Below are 24,166 nucleotides of genomic sequence, written 5' to 3'. Positions count from 1 at the left end.
ATAATCTATAGAAAGGAGCCAATGAGGCTGCTGTTATAGTAAGACATGTTTGTGGTGAAACCACTATTGCATCTATTCGTCATATGTAAATTCCATGGCCTTCCCTGGTTGTCCCTGCTCTCACTGGCTGGCTCTTGACTCCTCCCCTTTCTTCCCCATAAGGGCTGTCATGCCACAAGCCTGCCTGCAGTTCGAGTCAGTGTGAGCGATCAACAAAGGTCCATCTCTTGCCAATAAAAGCCTTCAGTTTCAGCAATTTCAGTTTTTGCACAATTGATCACAGTGTGATATTTTATTCCTTGGAGTTTAGAAGGAGTGACCTTTTTCAAATACACATAATCCTAATGGGGCATGACAGGGGAGATATTGGGATGCTTTGACTCATGAACAAAGGACTACAAAATAATGGCCGGCCATTTAAACTGAGATGTATAGAAATTTCTCCTCTCACGTGGTAGAGAATCTCTGGAATTCTCAGTCACAGGGGCTGGTGAAAGCCAGATCCTTGTTTAAGGTAGAGAGAGATCAGCTTGGCCTTTAGGGTAATGACGAACTGGCAGTGAAGAGCAGACCCTCATAGATCAGCCACAATTGTATTGAAATTGTGGGGCAACCTTTGGGGCCTGGTTGGCTACTCCTGCCCCCATTGTGTTCTTCTGAATCTGATGAGGTAAAAAAAAAACATGAATAACAGAAAAATATCAAGATACCTCAAGATAAAGCTCAAACTATATGGGAATTAAAACAATTGAAAATACTGATACAATATCTTCACGTTGTTTAATTCAACCCATGCACAGCTGATACCTGCAGAGCCAAGAATGTGATATACATTCAGAAATCCATGGCATGTTCTCAATGTTAGATCTTACCACTCACCTTTCAACTCATGAAAAATGTTGTCGAAGAGAGCTTGTCTGAATGACAGAATCTTTGATGCGCCTTGTTAATTAAAATTAAAAACAGAAGCGAGGGCAGAAAAAAAGGCAAGATGGCGAAGAATAGTTAAATTGGATTGCTGGAAGAACTTGGCCAGTCTTGCAGCATCCATAGGAGGTAAAGATAAATTACTGATATTTTAAGGCCTCCTTCAAGCATAGAATAGGAAGGCATAAGAATAAAGACCAGCAGGGGAGGAATGCAGACCAACAAAAGTTGTTAATTGGACATGATAAGAGGAGAGGGAGCATCCAGTACTCCCACTGTGGCCTCCTCTCCATCAGAGAGACTGAACACAAGACTGGGAGATGGCTTCATTAAGCACCTTGGCTCTGTCTGCTGCAATAGTTGAATCTCTCAGTGGCCACCATTTCAATTTCAATTCCTCACCCATTCCCTTGCTGACATGTCTGTCCATGGTCTCATGAACTGCCAGACTGAGACCATCTGCAAATTGGAGGAACACCTCATCTTTCACCTGCACATTCTCCAACCAGATTGCATTAACATCGACTTCTCTGGTTTTCGTTAACTCTTTCTCCCCCCCCCCTCCCAACCCTGTGGCCTTTCTCTCAGCTCTGTCTCCTTTCACAGAGCCAAGGGCTCAGATCCGAAAGATCGATAATATATATTTATCTCCTGTGGATGCTGCGAGAGTAGCTGAGTTCCTCTAGCATTTCTGTGTGTTTTTACTACAATCACAGACTTATCTGCATAATTCTGTGTTCCACAACAGTCAAATTGGGTCAAGAGATTTTTAAAAATCTCTTAAAAACAAGTTACTCTCAGAAGAGTAAGAATCGTTACCACTCAGGAAATGAAATCTAATGCTTTTAATGGAAACCAGCCTTTTCCAAAAAGGAGTTTAATCTTCTTGAGTACTCCATAGTAGCTTCCAAGACAGAGGGAGAGTTTTTCCATAGTTGTGTATTTGAAGGAATAATGGAGACTGGGAAACCGCTTCGGGCTATTGCCAACATCTTACATCGCATTCAACCTCCTCTGATACAAGTGAGATTCTCTAGCATCCATAAGATCACAGGTTGACCCAATGGCTTTACCCCAAAGAGAAGATTAATTAAAATGAAGAGTTTGTCTCTTAAGGGGATTGAAGAAGGGGAGAGAAACTGGGCACCTCAGCCACCAGGGGTAGGCAGCTGCTTGAATTCCTGATAGTGAGAAGGGCATCCTTTCAATATCATTGCAGTTCCCTCCCTGTGCCAATGTGCCATTTCACTGTAATCCTAGCACAATTTCTTTTTTTTCTTTGGCTTGGCTTCGCGGACGAAGATTTATGGAGGGGGTAAAAAGTCCACGTCAGCTGCAGGCTCGTTTGTGGCTGACAAGTCCGATGCGGGACAGGCAGACACGGTTGCAGTGGTTGCAGGGGAAAATTGGTTGGTTGGGGTTGGGTGTTGGGTTTTTCCTCCTTTGCCTTTTGTCAGTGAGGTAGGCCCTGCGGTCTTCTTCAAAGGAGGTTGCTGCCCGCCAAACTGTGAGGCGCCAAGATGCACGGTTTGAGGCGTTATCAGCCCACTGGCGGTGGTCAATGTGGCAGGCACCAAGAGATTTCTTTAGGCAGTCCTTGTACCTTTTCTTTGGTGCACCTCTGTCACGGTGGCCAGTGGAGAGCTCGCCATATAACACGATCTTGGGAAGGCGATGGTCCTCCATTCTGGAGACGTGACCCATCTAGCGCAGCTGGATCTTCAGCAGTGTGGACTCGATGCTGTCGACCTCTGCCATCTTGAGTACTTCGACGTTAGGGATGAAAGCGCTCCAATGGATGTTGAGGATGGAGCGGAGACAACGCTGGTGGAAGCGTTCTAGGATCCGTAGGTGGTGCCGGTAGAGGACCCATGATTCGGAGCCGAACAGGAGTGTGGGTATGACAACGGCTCTGTATACGCTTATCTTTGTGAGGTTTTTCAGTTGGTTGTTTTGCCAGACTCTTTTGTGTAGTCTTCCAAAGGCGCTATTTGCCTTGGCGAGTCTGTTGTCTATCTCATTGTCGATCCTTGCATCTGATGAAATGGTGCAGCCGAGATAGGTAAAATGGTTGACCGTTTTTCCCCCACATCTCCATCCTAGCACAATGGATAACAGAAAAATATCAAGATACCTAAAGATACCTCATCATACTGGCAAAAGAGTTTGAATATTACATTTAAACTGTTACATTAATGTGACTGAAACCAGACCAAAAATGATAGATTAATCAATATGAATGGCTTCCCACAATGTAGTAAATTAAGTTTATAACAGGTTAAAACATAATAAAAGATGGAACAGTTAACATGCTAAATTGTATTCTTTCAAACCTGACCCACAAACTCTTTTTCTTTTATTTTTGCTTTCAAACATTAACATTCCTAATTATTTCAAAGCAAGTTAATAATCATATGCACTGCAGAGGAGGTGACTGATCCGTAATACTGTTTTTACCGCAGCAGTATCTACACGATGGAACATACTGAAAAATTCAGTCCATTTCACCAAGGTGCAAAGAAATCTTTCAAAGTTCCTTCATAATGGTATTTATTCAGTAAAACCAGAACCAAAGGACTCATTAAATTATTAACACATTTATTGTGGACACTAACAAAGTGTTCATCAGTATTAATAAAAGACAGTTTAGTAGCAACCAGTCCTGATACGAGTAGCTCAGTTTGTTCAATGAAAGACATGTGGACATCGCAGGAAAATATTCTACTTATAGCATTTTCTAAAGCCATGTTGAACACAGTTTTAATTTATACAGCTGACTGATGATCATTGCAAATGTAAATTGTACTGGGGCGAATTCTCCTATTTGTCCTGCAAGGCAGCTTTGGTAAAATTCTGAATGTTTTTGGCATGAATTCCACACAGGATTCACGGAATTTCTTGATACGCCAACAGTAGATGATGGGATTGAAGACGGACTTCAGGTAAGTTAGCCACAAGACCCAGATGCTAATAGTATAGAAAGACTGACTGTGATAAAAGTTCTTGCTGCAAACCGAAAGGAGACTATACACCGTGTACGGCAACCAGCAAAATGAAAAGCCAACGAAGAGGATTAAAATAGTTGTGAAGGCTCGAGTCTTGAAGCTCATGTCAACATTTATTTGATGAGGTAGTTGTAAGCCCATTAATCTGAGCTTGCTCACTTGACTCAGGCAAAGGTTATCTGCGTGGTTGTGGATTTGTACTGCGTTTCTTCGCACGGTGTTCAAAATGCAGAGGTAAGAGTACAGCATCACCGTGAAAGGAACAAAGAAGATGGTGACCAGCAAGAGCACTATGTAAACGCGGTCAGCCCTCATCTCGGTGTACCCCAGCACGCATTGTGGTGCTCAGGTCGGTACTTCCACTGCAGTCCAGCCAAGAGCTGATGGAAAGGTGATACAAAACGAGGCGGTCCATGAGATGGCAATCATTATTTTAGCACGATGAGGATTCAGCTTGTCTTTGCCGTTGCACAATGATTAAATAACGGTCAACACTTATTATCAGAAGTATTACCACACCTTCCAGGACAAAGAACCAGTAAAACATAGCAGATATCTGGCAAAAATAACTGCCAAAGATCCAATCCACTGTAATGATGGTGATGGTAGTAAAAGGCATGCACACCGAAGAGAGCAGAATATCAGAGAATGCAAGGGTGGCTAAGAGCAGATTGATGGCCGAGTGCATTGCAGGCTTCCGATACACAATTAAACATACTATTGCATTGCCAAAGAAACCAATTGCAATCACTGACACCGTCATTATGCTAGTATTATCCTTATAAAGATGTGAAGATTTGTCTTGCTTGAATTTGCAATTTGGCTTGTTAAATTTAAAAACTCAGGAAGACATCTCTCTAAAAGAGTACCATTGCATTCAATCATTATTAATGTGTTCCTTATTCACTTCTGGACTAAAATTCATTGTTTTTACTTTCATATATCGATGTTGATTTTAGACTTGGAATACATTCTATACTCTCAGGAAATAAATATCCTTTGCTTGTTGGATGGAGTACATGATGTTGTACCAACCTGTAGAAACCTATTCCACAATCAATCTAACCCTTCTCTCCTTCACAGCCCAAAACCCTCCACTTCTCTTGCATCCATTTGTCTATCTAGGAGTCTGTCCTCTGGTTTACTTTTACAATTTTAAACTTGCATATTTTTAACCTATTATTCTGTTCATATTTATTTAAAAATGTATGTTTTTCTCAATTTCTTTTTTGCTGGTTGCTTGCAGCTGCTTGAATTCAGGATACCATGGATTTTGCTGCACATAGAATTTTGCCAAGGATCAATAAAAGGATCATTCATTAATACAATTTAGAGCATAGAATATTACAGGAAAGTATGGGCCATACTTAGGCATTGTAAGACTCAAACAACCAGAAAATGCACTTTCCTGACATCTACCAATCTCCATAGGTGCTGGTTACCAGGGGTTTTACTGTACTATTCAACTAATGCAGGCATTATTATCATGTTTATCTCCTCCCTTATCAACATAAATTGGTGCTCATGGAACAGTCTCTGTACAACGAGGCATAAATCACATTGCTTTGCTGCTTCTATTATTATTTAAGGTCACAATCTGCCAGCTATGGGTGCAACTCCTACAGGATTCTCTCAGGATGAGGAGGAATGAGAGCGGGGATCAGGGGAAATGGTGGACCTGCAGCAGAGAGACCATATCCTGTGTACTGCCTTGCCGCTTCCAGAAGGAAGTGAAGCAACGCACATGATCATGGTCTTTTCTGTAGATGTAATGAAAGGGGGTTCAGTAAGCACAATGAAACATTTTCAGTTGACATACCTGGCATTTGCACTTGACCTGTAGTGGTTTGGAGCTTGTTGGCCTTTCCATCCTTTAACTGAAGAGCGGTCTCCCTGGACTGCAGTCAGGAGCTGCATTCGAGTGGAGCCCCTGCTCAAGCAGGTAGCCTCCCTTCCAATCTTTGCAACCTTTGTCTAAATAGAGAGAATAAAGACAGTGAGTAGCCTTTTCATTACAACCCCCTTTGAAAATTTAAGCTCCGTGTGGGCAGTGGAGAAGGTAGAATATCTTGGAGATGATGTGTGCATGTGTGTCATTTTGATATGTCCAGGAAGGCTATGAGATTTCTTGTAGCACTCTTTCATACTCTCAGCAGTCTTCGTCCTGGCCACCACCACCTGACCTCAGTGAGTTTTTCAACTGGCAGTCCTTGTAAGTACCCGAGCTCTACTCAAGTCTCTGCTCTTAGATAAAGGAGTTCAACCTCTGGCCTTGAATTACTCCTTTGAAGCTCATTTTTAAACAAACAGCATGCATTAATGATAAATGAATGACCCAGGGATCCTGTCTCATCTCTCAGTGGTTGAAATAACTTTACAGCTCAACTGGTTCTTGGAGTAAAAGCAGAATAAACAAGTTCACATAGCTGGCAGTTCGATGATTTCCCACTGCTTCATCCAATGATGGAAACAAACAACGAGCTGAGTTTTCGGAAGGCCGACACCAATGGGAAAAGTATTTATAAATGTTTGCATCAAATAAGTTATAATGTCTGAATGCTTAATATCTGTAAATCAATTTGCCAAGTTAAAGATAAATCATTCTGATATCCCAATGGATGAAAATGATGGATATTTGATTTGGCTTTATTTTTTCATTAAATTTAGTCATAGAAAATAGGAGCAGGAGAAAATACCCCAGTACCCCATCCCTGAGAAAATACCCCAGTACCCCATCCCTGAGAAAATACCCCAGTACCCCATCCCTGAGAAAATACCCCAGTACCCCATCCCTGAGAAAATACCCCAGTACCCCATCCCTGAGAAAATACCCCAGTAACCCCATCCCTGAGAAAATACCCCAGTACCCCATCCCTGAGAAAATACCCCAGTACCCCATCCCTGAGAAAATACCCAGTACCCCATCCCTGAGAAAATACCCCAGTACCCCATCCCTGAGAAAATACCACAGTACCCCATCCCTGAGAAAATACCCAGTACCCCATCCCTGAGAAAATACCCCAGTACCCCATCCTGGTCTTCCCTCCAAATCTCTTGATCTGTTTCACCATAAGGGCCACATCCAACTCCCTTAAGAACATATTTAATGAATAAAAATGACACAATTTTTAATTTTTTTTAATGTAATGCATGGGTTGATATTCATTAATATTTTCCAGTGGATTCCTCTGTAACTTATGAAACTTTTTCTTTGAGATAAAATACTATAAAAAACATTATTGCACAATGCAATATCATTATTGATACGATCAGCTTGCCCAAGGGTAATGATCTTTGAAGCAATGCAGTCCAGTGACTCATGTGTGGAATCCTTCAATTGTTTTTAGCATGGACCATTACTGTTTGTCCCTTTCCAATGTTTATATATCTATATCTATAATATTAAAAAAACTGTGTGTGTGTGTGTGTGTGTGTGTGTGTGTGTGTGTGTATATATAAAGTGAAGGCAAACAATGCTCTGTGACCCCATATAATAAATGACTTCAGTTTAAGGCAATTAAAAGTCTATAGGAACTTTGAATGTGCAAGTGACATTATAAAAATGGTAATTGATGAAAATCATTACTAAGAGAATGAAACTTTTATCATTAGGTTAGATGGAGATTTTTTGGGGTTCAGCACATCTGGGGTTGGGAAGAGTCTGTTTCTTCTCCTGATGGACATTAGATGACCTGCAGTTGTCAGTGCAGTGCCAAAGTCCTCCTGAATCTTCTGCTGATGCTTGATCTTTGGGTTCACCCATGAGAAACAGAATAATGGGGGATCTGCCCTCCATCATGGACCAGCTGTAGTTCATTTGATGGCATTCCTACCCTCAATTTGGAAAGTGAAAAGTTCACACTCCAAAGACACAAGCGCAACAATCTAGCTTGACATTTGTTGAGGATGCAAAGGAACCCCAATTTAACGCGAATTCAGATATATCGCGATAAGTCATTGGATTCTGGTTTTGGCCTGCTGTCAGGAGCAAGTACAAGTGCTTGGGCTTGCTGTGAGCAGCAGGGACCTGGGGTGCCGCAAGCAGCGGGGACCATCAGTTTACCAAAAATTAATTTGTTTTAATTTCAACTAACTACAACTATTTATTGAAACCCCCGATTTAGCATGACCCCCACTTTTTTTGTGATGTGATTTTTATTTGGACTCAAATCATCATGTTATAGCAGGGTTCTACTGTATTTATCGCTTCTTTAGTGCGCTTGGAAACTGGATTGTTCCACCTGAAAAAGACATTTCCAACAGCTCAGAGTTTATGCTAATAAAGCTTCAACAATTAAAAGAGCATGTACATGACAAAAAAAATGTTTCAGTATTTGTATGGAAGTGTTAAATATGGACCCCAAAACCCAGCAGCAATTGACATTCACCAAGACAAGTAGTTACTTAAACAAAATTTGTTTTTAATTATCTTTAAATATGAAAACAGAATCAAACTTTAACTTATTTCTATACTTAAATAACCCAAATTAACCCGCTTCTAATTCTAAGCACAGGTGTAGGTGTATGCAATGTGTGTGTAAATTTAAGAAAAGTTCATTGGCTCACAGTTCAATCTCACTTCTCCTTCTTCCAAGTTCTCTGGATGCAGGCAATTCTTATACTGTGCACAGAATTTAACATGTATAAAGTTCACCAGGCTTTGGTGCTCGAAAGGTAAATGTTTACCGCTCAGGAATGTTCTTGTAGGGTTTGCAGAGAGAGATTTGTTGTTCCAGGATTTCCACAACTGAGATACCACCATTAGTCACCTCAAGGTCTCGCTGATGTCCAGCTTTTCCTGGATTGTTTCAGCCGTGACTGTTCAGTCTCCTTTCAGTGTCTCACACACACTAGCTGGGTGAGCTTGTTAACCTCTCTCTCTCTCTCTCTCTCTCTCTCTCTCTCTCTCTCTCTCTCTCTCTCTCTCTCTATCTCTATCTCTATCTCTATCTCTCTCTCTCCCTCGCCCCCCCCCCCAACTGAGATGGCTTCTAATTTCCAGGAAGCCGATGTGACTCTCTCACTTGCAAAACCCCCACCTTCTTCAGCAAACAACAGGAGTTCCCAGGAGTGACCTTTCTGTACACTCTGTCAAAACCCTTGAAGAAAGCTTCCAATAGCCAGAGTATCTCCAGTCCATTCATTTCAATTAGCACCTACTTATGAAATGTGCATCACATTCTCCAGAGATCCTGCAATGTTATTGAATATGAATTCTTCAGTATTTCAAATAAGATCTTTTTAAAATGTGTGTATGTATATAACCCACTAATCTTACCAAAATTCTCCCAAATATTTATCCATTATAATGGAAAATTAATTGCATTGCTGCTTCTGATGGAATATTTTCATTCAGGTTTCTGGTTTCATTTTGCAAGGATGTGAGCAACCACCAATAAAGAGAGGATGATGAATATGCATCATAAATTCTGCCAAGTGGTATGAACAATAATGGGCATTTCCTCCCTCAGTGTGGAGAGTTTGATGTTTCCAGATGAAGGCAATATTTTAATCCTCTGTGCATTCAAAATAACAAGAAAGCCTGAGTCATAGTTTCAAACAATTTCATTGCACTAGACATATACTGGAATAGATTCTACATCCTAACAAAATGAGGCTTTGCAGTGCCTTACACTTAAACACGTAGAGCTTAAGATGAAGAGAGAACCAAAAGGACAGAGGGTATTAAAGTTAAAGGTGAAGACTGACTTCAAATCAGCCAGGCTGTGCACTGAAAGGAGGAAGAGAGGGAGAGAAAAATGTATCAAAAGGAATGTACGTGAGAAAATGTGCGAGAGATTATATATATGTGTGTGTGTGTGTGTGTGTGTGTGTGTGTGTGTGTGTGTGTGTGTGTGTGAGAGAGAGAGAGAGAGAGAGAGAGCGCGCATAATGGAAAATGTGTGAAAAACGAGAGTAAGAAAGGCTTAGAACAGCAACAATACACTCTCACAGTTCTCTCCTCAGAGTAGGTTAATAGAAGGAAGAAGAATTCTCTAAAATAGTATATATAAGCTTGTTAGTTTTTTTTGATCTATCACAGATCATCTTTATTGAGATATTGAGAGTAGTCACAACAATGATTGGTGCAACAATGTATTAAAAGTCATTCCATATGGTATACCCATACTAGTATACCCATACAGCTATAATGCTGCAATGTGATAATATCACCCCTTATTGTCTTTCATGGACTCTTAAGGCAATTTATAGTTATGATACAATGGAGTATTTGTTCCATCACTTGTTAAAGTGGAATGAGGTCACATGAGAGGACAGAATACGACCAGAAGCTGAAATATATGGACAGTTGCTTTTTGCAAAATACCTCCATTGCACATAAAAGTCAAACTCCAATTGATCAATAATTCAAGAATCACCAAAAGTAACAAACATGTGCACTTTGGTCTCTGCATATTGAAATTGAGAATACAGAGCAAAGCGGATCATCTGTGAAAGATATCTGGATGTGCAATATTTGTTATGCCTTGGAAGATGTCAACCTTAAAATTGCAGACATAACCCAGTTCAGGCTTCTGGAAACAAACAATAGAAGAGTAGTTCCTGTCGAAAGTATTTTAGGTGTGCACTAGAATCAGGTCAGTCTATTAGTGGCAGAATTGACAATTAAACTGTCACAGTGGCACTTTATTATGTTTAACCCCCTCCCCTCCCCCCCCCCACCCGCCAGCAGCTTAAAATAGGCAGGTGAACATTGATCTAATTGATTAATAAAGTGAATGCTGAAAAAGAAGGCAGCTCACCTTTCTCATTAGTGTTGTTTATGCTACATTTGAAGGTGGCATCATGGTCTTAAATGTGGCAGTATTGAGTAACTGGAAGTCTGCATTGAGATAATCTAGTAAGAGAAAGTAATTTGGTTGTCAATCACATGCACTTTTCTTTCTAATGTGTTTCAATCATTTGTAATCAAGTTATAAACCATACCATTTAATTGAAGATCCACATACATTAAATACATGAGACATTCAATTAAAAGTCCACAATGATTATTTGTGCAAAACTATAGAACATCACTCTTGCAGATAAATTTTAATTCAGCAGAATTTACTTAAAAATATCAACCAAGTGTATGCACACATGGGTTATGGTTATGCAATTTCATTGCTAATTATGGATACAAGATATAAGAAGAAACTATATGATAATAATGATCTTGTTTGTTTCAAAAAATAACTTTCCTTTTGAGCAACTGGATGGTATCTAAAGTCAAATTATATGGAGTAAAACCCTTGGTATCTAACACCTATGAGGATTGCTAGATGCTGGATAAGTATATTTTCCAGTTGTTACCTGCGCTGACAAACTTCACGCAAGAATATATAAACCTTAAAGCATTTTATTTTAGTTTTAATTACATTCATTGAAAACATTTAACCATCACTGTTACGTTCCTCCCCTCCATGGAGCCACCGAAAGAAGGTGCAGTACATAAAGTAGTATCAGAGGTAGATAGGACCAAAAAAAGAGCTTTTGGCATCTTGGGCTCCATAAATCAAAGTATTGAGTTTAGAAGTTGGGATGTTGTAGCGAAGTTGTATAAGACATTGACGAGGCCAAATTTGTGTGCAGTTGTGCTCATCTAACTACAGGAGGATATCAGTAAAATTGAACGAGTACAGAGGAGATTTACTAAGAAGTTGCCGTTACTTGAAGATCCGAGATACAGGGAAAAGTGAAACAGGTTAGGACTTAATTCCCTGGAGCATAAAAAAATGGGAAATTTGATAGAGACATACAAAATTATAATGGGTATAGAGTAAATGATAGCAGTACATACATTTGTCGCTGAGGTTAAGTGAGTTAAAAACTAGAGGATGTGGGTTAGCGTGAAAGAGAAAAGTTTAAAGGGGATGTAGACAGCTGCTCCCATCGGCTGCTCTGCATCTGCTGCAGCCACTGTACTCATCAGAGCATACATTTTACTAAATTTGGTGGTCCAGAGGCTATCAAAAGGGAAAGGTCATTCATATACGCAAATGAGGTGCATGAAGGGGGTATTGTTGTCAGCCCGGCTGAGTCAAGAGAGGACCCCAAATGTTTAAAAAGAATATTTCAAGAAATGTGCAATCCACCAAAGAACTTGACGATGGAAAGGCACAGATTTAATACCAGAAACCAGATTTACTCGTATCTCAGTGACTTAAAAATCAGGGAAAAGACCTGTGACTGCGGAGCACTCTGTGAAGAGTTGATTAAAGACAGGATAATCTGCAGCATCTGCAACAAAGGCATGAGAAAGGCACTCCTGCGAGAGAGTGAACTAACACTTGGAAAGGCCATCTCCATGTGTCTGGCCTACAAAACCATGGTGGAAAACAAGCAGAAACCTAGCTCCTCCACAACAGCAAGGCCTGAGCCTAGATGCAGTCCAGGCAGGATCAGCAAACAGGCAGTGGCCAGAAGCCAGAAGAAGAAATAGCCAACCAAGCCCTACTACACCCGCACCCAGAATGGAGTGCGGCAACTGCGGCAGCGACCTCATAGCAAGACGAGAGATGTGCCTGGGGGAAATGGAAACATTTTCACAGATGCTGCAGGGCCAAGCAACAACTCACCCCTGTAACGTGAATGATTACACTCAGAGACAACCAGAGTACAAACACTCTTTTAATAGCTTACAATCAATGGCCAGTAGTCACAATAGTCCTCAGGTGAATTTGAGGTAAGGCAGGAAAACCAGGGCTTATATTGGGGTAGGTGAGAGTGGAGCCAAGGGAGGAGCCAGCCATCTGAAGAATACATAGACAGTGAATTCCAGTTCACTGCATTAACCCCTTCCTTCAGAATTGAGCCTGTAGGTGAAAAACAGAGACCATTCAGAAATAAACTAATACTTTACAAATAGTTACAAGTCTGTCAGGGGGTCTGGTAACTCTGGTCAGGGTGACATCAGTGTTCATGAATCACTCAACAGACATCCTCCCTTTATCATTGGTTCATACATACAGCTGCAGCTACTGTACAGAGAGGACCTTTCACAGAAATTCCAAATGCAAGTCTCTACCTGTGCTAAAGGGATCATTAAATATTTATTGTGGGGGGGTGGGGGGTCTTGGTCTGCAGCAGAGCTCACCATGACTTCATATGGTGTAGACATGATGCCATTTAGTACTGGTTGGCGACTGATCCGCCTGCCAGAGCTCTCGACGCCCCAAACGCAGACTTGCCACCCAGTCCCAGCTATCCGAGCTCCCAATGCCTTGAACGATGCAGGTACTTACTGTGGTCAAAAGCAGTAAGTGTACTACAAGTTGACCCCATCCCACCCTAAATTTGATCTGAAAAATTGGTCCCCAAATCTCAACTATTACAGAAGTATATACAGAATTGAAATAAAAACATCAATTGTTAAGATAAAGTCACCTAACCTCTGCTGAGAAAGACAGGGTTTTAGGTTGATAGTATCATCAGAGAGGACCTATTATTTTACATGATTTTAGAATCAGAATTTATTGTCATGAACATTCATTATTTTGCAGCAACATATTACAGCGCAAATATTGCTATAAATGCATTTTAAAAATGGATAAATCATTGGAAAGAGAACAGAAAGTTTGATAGTGTCGGTGGTTCATTAACCATTCAGAAATCAGTTCTGCAGAATCAATGCCCATACTATGAACTCTTGCACAACTATTAATATTAATCTGCAACTTGCAGATTTTTAATTAGCTTTGTGTATTCAGAGGGCTTGGATATTTAGAAATAATTTTGAATTGTGGTAATTATTTCTCCTTGTAACTTTTATCTCCATTATATAAAACTAATTAAGCATATAAAGGTGATTATCCAATTGTGGTGGACTTTGCCACTTCATCTACCAGCACACACACAAACAGAAAATGATACACGGATTAGCTGGTATTTATTTTCAACTGGTGACTTTACAATAGAGCAAGCTGCCTTATAATTAAAAAAATAATCTGAATTTACTATCACCATTTTATATTTTGGAAACCAAAGAATCCACAATTCAAGAGAAGAATTAGAACACAAAAATAGCACAAATGAAATAAAAAGTATTAGGTCAATCAGTTTCAAGCATCCATTTCCTTCTCTGTGCTACTGTGTGGACGCTTAAGGCAACAAGTGAAAGGCTGTAGTTTTATAGATTAACCTTAGTTGACAATAATAAATACATTGTTGAGAAAATCAGTGCAAGGCAACGTGATGCTTTTTTTTTTGCTTGCTGATGCACTGTTACTAGGCAGGATTATATCACAGTGCAATTCATTGTTAGTTTAAAATAGCAACAACAGTCCATGTGCTGTTCACTGATGTTGCCAAGGCAAAGAACGCAAAAATTACATCACTAACCCTGTAGCGATCTTTTTCATTAATAGCACATAGATTGTATATTTGTAGGGACATTCATAAATGCAATTTTTTCCCCTTTCTTACTTGCATGCTGGTGAATTCCAGTATTTTCTGACTGAAAATTAACGCAAGTGAATATGATCTCCTTCACAAATAGAACTCTCTGGTTACCAAAGGATTGTCATTTGCAAATTTTCTATTTTAATACTACAATTCTAATTTTTATATAAATTGTCAATTTATTTTGTTGTCCTACTTGCAGTATTATACATTATAATTATTGTATCGAGCATGCTCAACCATCTGAGTCAATAATTTAAAATCCATAAATAGCTAAATTCAGACCTTTGTAAGCCGTTTGCATAAATTTGCAATTCAGCAGGGTTTGAAAGGGCCGAAACTTTGGGGTAAAGGATACAAACTAACATTAAAAAAAAATTATGAGAAATAATTAACTTTTCAAGTCAATGAGCTTTATCAGTACTCAACGTAGTCTGGCAAGGTATTCATTCTTCAATCAGGGTCTTCATGGATGTTTTCAATCTGTCCCTGGCCCAGGCATTGTTCCCATGAGCTTCAGGATTGCCACCATCATGCCATTGCCGAAGCGTCTCACAGCCACGGGTCTGAATGACTTCTGTCCAGTTGCACTCAGCCCATCATTGCAAAGTGGTTTGAGAGAATGGTTTTTATCACATTTGAAATCCTGTTTGCCCATCACCCTGGACTTCCATCAATTTGCCTATCGTATCAATAGGCCAGCTCCATGGCACTTCACTCTTCCTTGACCTACTTGGACAGCTCCAACTCTTATGTCTGAATGCTGTACATTGACTTTAGTTCAGCATTCAATACAGTGATTCCCTCCAAATTGATGGACATACTTCACCATCTTGGTATCAGCTTTATCCCTCTGTAATTGCACCTTGGATTCTGACTAACAGACCCCAATCTGTTAAATTAGGCAATCTTCTTTTCCATTCTCACCTTGAACACCGGCATATCCCAGGGCTGAGCTCTCTCCTGTATTCCCTTTTCACCTAGGACTGCATTCATGTATATGGTTCTAATTCCATAATCGTGCAAATGACACCACAATGGTTGGCTTTAACAGAGGGGATGATAAGATAGCCTATAGAGGTTGCAATATAGACGTCAAACCACTTGGAATAACTACTATGTTTGTGTAATGCTAATCTACTTTTAGGGTTACCAGTTAAGTGGCTACGAAACATATAACAGACCAGCAAACTCCATTCTTTGCGTAAATCACCTGGCTGCCTGTTCCACACATTGTCTATCCATAATTTTACACCACTTTCATTCATCCATTCTTTTTCATGAAAATGCTCAAAAATACCTGCAGGGAATTTCATTCTGGGTTAAATTTTGTGCTTGAAGATTACCATGAGTCTTAACTTCTTCCCTTCGGCCACGCACGATAACACCACAGTAAACCTACTACTTTCATGGCCTGTACTTCCGGATTGCACAGTTTTAACACCTTTCCATTCCACTGTTCTATTGCCTATCCAGTCAAAATTCATGGGGGTTTCGTCCATATTTCTGATATTTGCCAATCCAAACTGGTGTTTCTGCTGGTTCTGTAATAATAAACTGGTGAAAACTTACAATTTTATAATCAGGATCGTTTGGTAGTTTCTGTGCAATTTTTCTTTCGGCATAATACCAGATTTTCCCTATTCATGAAACAATTGCAACAACCTATTGTAGCTTCAAAATCATCACTGAGGTCTGGGTGCGACTTGGCCCTCTGCAGTGCAAATGTTCTTATTTTATTTCGTGTGACAATGAAGCAATTTTGTCTCTGTTCGTGTACCCATTCTGCAACATAATTTTCCAACTCTGGCCAACGAGTGATTCCTTCTCTCAAAGAACATTGCCTTTTTGGTATTTTTCTTAAAGTCTCTTCTTCCTCCAATCTCTCACCAACTTCTCATGAAGATTAAATGTTCTTCCAACAGCCCAGTTGTTGGTTTTCTTGGCCATTTCTATCACTTTCAACTTAAAGGTCGCTTCATTTTTTCGTCATGTGCTGCGTTGTGTCGATGGACCCTCCATGATAGCAGTCACCTCCAGCCAACACTCAGGTCAATCCACGCAATCTATGGGTGGTGGGGGGGGGGGGGGGTCAATGTATATGCCGGTCAATGGGGCACCTCAGCCAGTCAGAAAATTGGGGTCAACTTATTTGCCTGATATATACCATAAAACCCTTAAAATGAGGCTGAAAAAGTGGGGTTGACTTACACACTGAAATATATGATAATTCCTTTAACAATTGATAATAAAATCCTGGACACTTGGTCCCAGAGAGGCGTCAAGTGTATTGAGGATTGTTATGAGCAGGAACAATTTATGAAATTTAAGCAAATTAGGAATTTTAAGTGAATTAGCAATTTTTTTCTGGTATCTTATTTACAGGACAAATTAGGTCCAGCACTAATCTTACCGCGAGGTAGTGAAATAGAGACTCTGCTTCGAAGGGGGGAGCGCAAAAAAGAAATTCAAAACTGTATTCCTTACTTCAGGCAGGAACCCCTAAACAAGGGCTTGATAAATAAGACAAAAGTGGGAATCAGATTTGGGTTTAGAAATTGATCCATTTTACTGGTCTGACTTATGTCGGGATAGGATGATTAGCATGATTAATGTAAGGTATCACCTGGTGCAATATAACTTCTTGCATCAGCTATACTTTACTCCACAAAAGTTACACAAATTCAAATGGGAAATATCAGACCAATGTTTTTGATGTGTTCAAGACATAGGTACTTTCTTGCATTCAACCTGGTTATGCCCTAAAGCGAGGGAAGATTTGGGTAATCTCCTGGAAATAAAACACTGGAATTAAATACCCTCAGGCACTAGAATTATTTTTATTGGGGAATTTAGAAGATGCAAGACCTAAAATGAGGGTGTCGAAATATCAATGAAAATCCATTAAACTCATTTTAGGAGTGGCGAGGAAATGCATAGCAGTAACTTGGAAATCTGATTCCCAACTAGGTTTAGCCCACTGGAAGATAGAAATATATAATTGTGTTCCCATGGAGAAGATCACCTCAGAAACAGGCATGATGCATTTTCAAGAATATGGAATTCATACCCAAGGTACATCGGGGTAAATCTTAATGACTCCCCCCTCCTGTCTCTTCACCAAGGACCCTAGATAAGTCAGGTTATTTGTCCCTTGATGGGAGTGAAGCCAATCTTTTCTTTTTCTTATTCTGTTTTCTTACTTTTACTTCTTTTCTTCTTTCTTGTTTCTTGTTTCTTGGGGGTGGGAGGATTCCTCTTATTTTGTTCTTTCTCTCTATTATCTTTTTCTCCCTTTGGTTCAACATGGACATTGCATTTGCATTATTGTAATTGTTTTTCTTTATAATAATTGAATCAGATATTGATTTCTTTCTCTTTCTTTAATATCGATATTTGTACTATTTAATTAATATTAATGATATTGATGTTTTTCTCTTTAATTATTCTTCATTTTGACTGCACGTTGATTGAGAATTCGCAAAATAAAATATTAAAAAAGGTTGCATCACACCCAAACTATGGACTTTTTACTCTTCTCCCATCTGGTAGGTGCTACAGGAGCCGTCGCTCTCGAACCAGTGGGCTCAAGAAGAGCTTTCCCACCACCCCTACCTGGAGGCTTTGACCCTGCTGAACCTTAAATCACAGCATTGAGTGGTAGTGCATTCACATTCTTACTGTTAGTACTTTTATAATTGTTTTCTTGCTGAATGCACTTATTTTTATTCAGACATATTTATTTGTATATGGCACTATTTTTTTTTAAACTTCTGTCTTGATGCTAATTGTATTTCATTGGCTTTGTATTTTACTGGAACTATGGCAATAAAGGTGAATATAATCTAATTCTTTCAATTTTATTATGGATTACCTTTATCAACTTTCTGCTCGTACCCTAAAAAAAAGATGCAAGATTGGTCAGATTTCAGGACTGTTACAGATCAAGACATGACCTTTATTCTTCACTATTATTCCTGGTATATCTTTTGTTTCTTTATTTATCCAATGACCAACTCCTTCATCTGTGCCATATCATTCTTCAGTCGTTTAATCTTTCCTGCATCACAGCCTATTCTGTATTCCCTTTTGTGTCTGCCTCTCCTCTTCGCTTTCAAAGTAGAGTAAAATTTGTTTGATCTCTAACCTCACCAGCTCTGATAAAAGATCGATGACCTACAAAGCCACATCCTCACAAATATTGTCCAACCTGCTGAGTATTTTAAAAATTTGTATTTTTTATAACAACTATACAGTCATCTGTCGCTTAACATCCACAATACGTTCAATGAAATAGAACATTATGCTATTTGGATGTTGTACGAACACCATATTATATACTTAGCAAAGCTACATGGGATACTGTGGTGTACTTGTATTGACCGGTAATATTTTCGAAAGGAAATTAAACAACGCTCAGGAGACGCACGATACACTAGATTGGATGCTGCTGTCTACCAGTCGAAGTATACACTGTTATACGGTAAACTTTTTATTTGTAAGTAGGGAAAGTTCACATTTAAATAATGATAAGTAATGGTAAAGTACATACATAAGCCAGTAAGATGGGTGTTTATTCTGACTATCAAGGCATATAAATTATAGGTTATATATGCACTGTACCATTACACACCTGACAGCGCAATCGCTTTGAGTGCAAGAGACATGTTGCGTGCTGGAAACGGATGCATTCACTACATCCAATTACATTTGCTACATCTCCGATCGGGATTTCTGAACTCTATTATAAACTTATGGGACCATGGACGTTCATGTGGCCGGACGTTGCCTGAACAGATGTGTGGCACATGACTGTATTTAACTTTTGTGTTCAGCTATCTGTATCCGCTCTGGTATTTCATGATAATACCTTTTCACCTTCCTTAAGACACACCCCTTTTACTAAACTTCTAATTATATTCCTTACCTCTTTTAGCTCCTCCATTTCTTTTGATTGCAATTCTGAAACATCTTGAAGTTTTTTTCAAAGCTAAACATGTAACAGAAGTGCAAGGTTCAGCTCTTAAGTAAGCAGAGCTAATGCATTTAAAGTGAATTAAACGGTCTCCTTCAGGTGCGCCAGGACCATTGGTGCCAACAAGGGAGTGATAAGGTTGACTGGGTCCACAGTTGTGAATCAATTGGTTTGAGGTACAAGGCATTGCTGAGGAACTAAATAAGTACTTTGCACAGGTGTTCACCAAGGAATAAGATTTCAGAAAAATTACAAATGAGGAGGTTAATTAGATCATGAAGCAGAAAGAAAGTAGAGGATATTTGGAAAGGTTGGCTTAAAATTGATAAATTGTCCCATCTGGATGGGTTACATTTTAGATTCCTGAGGGATACAAGAATTATGAAGATACTGACAGTAATATCCCATCTCTACATACAAAGATGTTGTAAGCAGACTAAAATTGACTTATAATTGACTTAAGATTATAAGGGATGAATCTGGCAACTACAGGTTTGGATGTGGTGGAGAAATTTTCAGAAACAACATTGCTGCAAAAAATGATCAGACACTTAGCAAGTGGGGATAATAAAGGAGAATCAACTCAGATTTCAGTTGGACAAATTGTGTTGATTAACTGCATCTTTTTCAATTAAACTGAATGTGGACAAAAGCTGATAATGCTTTGATTATGAATATTCAAAAGTGTTTGTTGAACTACAATATATTAACTTTGTCAGCACAATTGGAGCAAATAGGATAAATGGACCATTTGAATTAGAATCAGGTTTATTATTATGAAATTTGTTGTTTTGCAACAGCAGAACGAGTATTATAACATTAAAATTTCCTCAGTAAAAGATTATAAAAAATAAATTGGTGGTGCAAATGAGAGAAAAAAAGTGAGTTAGTGTCCATAGGTTCATGGTGGAAGGGAAGAAGCCGTTTGTGTATGTTGAGTGTACATCTTCAAGCCCCTCTAACTCCTCCCCGATAGTAGCAACATGACCTGGGTGGCGAGGCCCATGACAAAGGAACATTGGCAGAGGAATAGAAAACAGAGTTAAACGGAACTTCAGTGGAGTTCCCCAGAATTCAGAATCAGGATTTCCAATTTGCATGTCCATATAAATGATTTGGATGTGATAGACATGGTGTTCTGGTGCAGTGTTTTGACCAGAAACATCTCTTTTCCGCCAAAGGTGATATTGCTTTGATGTGCAGCTTGTTTTTAATACAGTATAATTTTGAAATGTGCAGATGACACCAATCCTCATGAACAAAGAGCAAGAGAATAGTGTGACAGATTAAGTTATATTTTATATAGAAAGGTTTTAAAAGGAGATAAATTGTGGCAGGTTTTTTTTGTGTAGGTCACATACAAATACTTCAAAACAGATCTCATTTAAAATGCCAGAGCTCTGCTTAAGCCAAACAGTCCAGGCTCCAGGTGCCTTTGCAAAAACTTTGAAGAATGCCTAGAAGGACTTCACAGGTAGGTGTTAATTGGACATGTTGAGGAGCAATGGATATTGTTTTGCAAAGCAACAGATGAACAACTCAGAAGATTAGGTCTGGAGCTGCCATCTGTCTGAGTGTAGTTGGCTGTTCTAAGAGGGTCATGTGGTTTTCTCTGAGTGTGTGTGTGTGTGTGAGAGAGAGAGAGAGAGAGAGAGAATTCTGTTCTATAGTTCAGCAGCAGCAGTGTGGATCCAAGAGAGCGGGGAGTAGTATGACCCTGAAGAGAACACCATGGCCACAGTCTTTCAATGCTCTTCGGTACAGTCCTACTGCTCCGTGCTCTCTTAGATCTGCACCATTGGCAGCACTTCCATTTTAACGTGGTGTCAAAAGAGAAAGCGTGCACAAATCCTTTAAAATTATGAGACTATGTATCAAAACATAGAATCCTTGGATTTACAATGAGAGGTGTAAAGTACAAATGCTCGTTAAGTTATGCCGTACAAGTTACATTGGTGGGTCTGCCTTAAGCCCCTTTCACACTTGCCAGTGATCCCAGGAATTACATGCTAATTGGCCTTTATGCCAGCATCAGATGGCATAATCTCAACCAGCATCAGATGGCATAATCTCAACCCTAGTATAATCCCCCGCCCCCCCGCATTGAGATCAGGCAAGTGTGAAACGGGCAGTTGCATTGCAGGCTCTTCCTATTAAAGGTAGAACAGACCAAATGACAGAGATAAACCCTTGCAAGTGTGAAAATGTTCAGTGTCCCCGTTAGGAGTGGTCTAGTGTGAAAGACCAAAGCCCTCATTCCTATCCTGAGACTCTGAATGGCCGATTTACTGGAATGCAAGTGTGAAAGGGGCTCTAGATTGGTAGAATTTGTAAAGGACTTTCTGATAGGGCAACTGTTACAGATTTAATAGCCTTCAAAAAAAAAGACATTGAATAATGATTTAAACAAATATAGAGGACTGTTACTTTTTTAAAAAAGCCAACGCAAACTTAATGGGTCCTTCAATGTGACTCTCTTCGATGAGTGTGGCAGTTCACTCAACCACTCTGGTCATCTTGGAAATAGTAATTATTGAAGTGTCAACTTGACTACTGCATGTGACATTAGGGGTTTAAACAGCCACAACCTGTAGAAACTGGGATTAGTATTCAGGAAGGATTCTTAATTGCAATCCACTTAAGTGATATTGACAAACGGTCGGCTACCTAAATGACATGAACTTTTTGGAGCAAATTAGCTGTGCTTGGTGATGACCGCCTCACTACAAATCAGCTCTGCTGATCCCAGCTATGGTAGCCCTGCACTCTGCAAAAAAAAGTGAAGGAGTACCTTAAAAGATGTCTGGCAGATGTGTTTGTGGCCACTAACCCCTGTTAATACAAAAGTTGAGATGCATGGGGATTCCAATGTCTTTATGAGTCATTTAAAAAAAATGAAACAGTGACATGATTTTCAAAAGTGCAGCACATGTGAAAATTGTACTTTTATTATTAAATTTATGCTGAAATGTGAGCAAAGAACAAAATAGGATAAAGAACACTCCAAGCGGACACTGAAAACTTTAGGACTCCAGTCAATTCTTAGTCGCTTCAAACATAGGGCAGCATGGTTAGCATAGCTGAGAGCACAACACTGTTACAGTGCCAGCGACCAGGGTTCAAATCCAGCGCTGTCTGTAAGGAGTTTGTACATTCTCCCTGCAACTGCATGGGTTTGCTCCGTGCTCTAGCTTCTTTACACCATTAAAAAATGTATGGGGGTTGTAGGTCAATTGGGGTGTCATTCGGCAAAAAGGGTCTATTGCCATGATGTATTATACAGTATCTAAGTTTAAGTTTAAATAGCAAGTTACAAGTTTCCTCCTGGGCCAGTGCTGGAAGCTGGGTCACAGTGAGATATTAGAATAAACCTCAGGGCACTTGCACTTAGATCAGAGAGGAAAACACAATCATTAATGGTTTTTCCTCTTGCCTTCGTCTAGTCACGGCAACTTGTTACATTGATGGGGACTGCAAATGCTGTAATCAGAAAAAATAAAACAAACTGCTGGGATAACTGTGAGGGTTGAGCTGCATCTACAATGTTTCAGGTCGAGACCCTGCATCAGTTATACAGATAGACTTGACTATAATGCTTTCAATAATCAAAGCGTCAGCCAACATTTAATGCCACATGTAGAGAAAGATGCCAGAGTCACATTCATCCAACACCCAGTGACCTTCCTCCAATGCACTGGTTTTTAAATTGCAAATCTTTGCACATATCACCATTCACAAGCTCTCTACATCCTCTGAACATGAAACTCAACTAATGCCTCAGATTCAGACCTTCCGTTGGTGAGTCATCTTGGAGTCAGTCCTTCTCTCTACGTCTCCAACTACCTTTAAAAAAAAACTGTGCTTTTGACTGCTTCATATATTGGCAACAACTGCTAAGATATTTATTACATTTAAACAGGTCATAAATAAAAATTGTTATGGCCCAGCTCAATTTCCCTCAATGTACCTTGACATTAACAGTAAAAGCACCTTAGAAATACAAATGGAAAATTTAAAAAAAACATGTAAAACGTGTATGGCTAAGCAAAACTGTTCAGCCTGGCACAGAAGCACCTGCAGCTGAAAATTAACACTTACTACAAAAAGCTCTGACTCAGATGTTAAGAAAAGTGTATGGATTTTGCTAATCACACAGTTTCACCAATTCACCATCGCTTGCTGTGGGTGAAGGTAGTATCTAACAACTGGATTAAGTGTGGGTGTCAGAGAGATCATTGTCAGTGGCTGTGCTCAATGCAGAAACACTGCTGCCTCTTCCCTGAATCAGACCTTTTAAAATGGCAAAGAAATTGGTATTTGATAGTATGATCCACTAAATGTCCACTTGTCCATTAGGTTGGAGTAGACCACGTTGTCAGAGTTGTCATAGGTTTAATGCCAAACCACAGAACAAAGAAAAACTGTTTATAAACAAAATACTGGCGCAGCCTCCAACATTCGTAATTCATAAGCATCTCAAAAAAAGCCTTTGGACCAAAAATCAATTCTGAATAAAGGCAAATGGTTATATTGAAGTGCTTTATATTATGGTGAATTTTGTTCCATGAATCAATTTTGTTGCAGTGTTTTCAATAAGACAAGTCTTTTTTTTTCTGTGACATTTGGAAATCTGCACAAGTGAGAGCACTTTTTGATATCCTAAAAACTCTGAGTTAAGTGTTCCAGCAAGGGACCTATTATAAGGGAAATAATCATTTATTGCAGGGAGTTTTGAATATAGAAGCAGGGAGGTTTAACTGCAGTTGTGTAGGGCCTTGGGGAGGGTACTTGCTTGAGTTCTGTGTACGGTTTTGGTCTCCTAATCTGAGGAAGGAAACGATGAAGTAGTTTAATTTAT

The 24,166-nt window shown here is 39.5% G+C and overlaps 1 protein-coding gene and 1 long non-coding RNA gene across 2 annotated transcripts; both read right to left on the bottom strand.

Annotated features, from left to right (window-relative positions):
- Positions 1 to 352: 352 nt before the first annotated feature.
- Positions 353 to 23,139, bottom strand: LOC138740094 (uncharacterized). Its single transcript, XR_011342666.1, has 5 exons — positions 23,098 to 23,139; positions 12,576 to 12,748; positions 10,697 to 10,791; positions 5,752 to 5,906; positions 353 to 662 (listed from the first exon to the last, which is right to left on the bottom strand). It is a non-coding gene; the product is annotated as an uncharacterized lncRNA (long non-coding RNA).
- Positions 3,693 to 5,684, bottom strand: gpr45 (G protein-coupled receptor 45). The gene is given in 4 exon segments (XM_069892329.1): positions 3,693 to 4,391; positions 4,393 to 4,700; positions 4,703 to 4,830; positions 5,677 to 5,684. Coding segments are annotated over 4 exon segments (1,143 nt in total).
- Positions 23,140 to 24,166: the final 1,027 nt, after the last annotated feature.

The sequence above is a fragment of the Narcine bancroftii genome, chromosome 7, assembly GCF_036971445.1.
Source record: "Narcine bancroftii isolate sNarBan1 chromosome 7, sNarBan1.hap1, whole genome shotgun sequence".
Classification (NCBI taxonomy): Eukaryota; Metazoa; Chordata; class Chondrichthyes; order Torpediniformes; family Narcinidae; genus Narcine; species Narcine bancroftii.
This window is presented reverse-complemented; position numbering and strand designations above follow the sequence as displayed.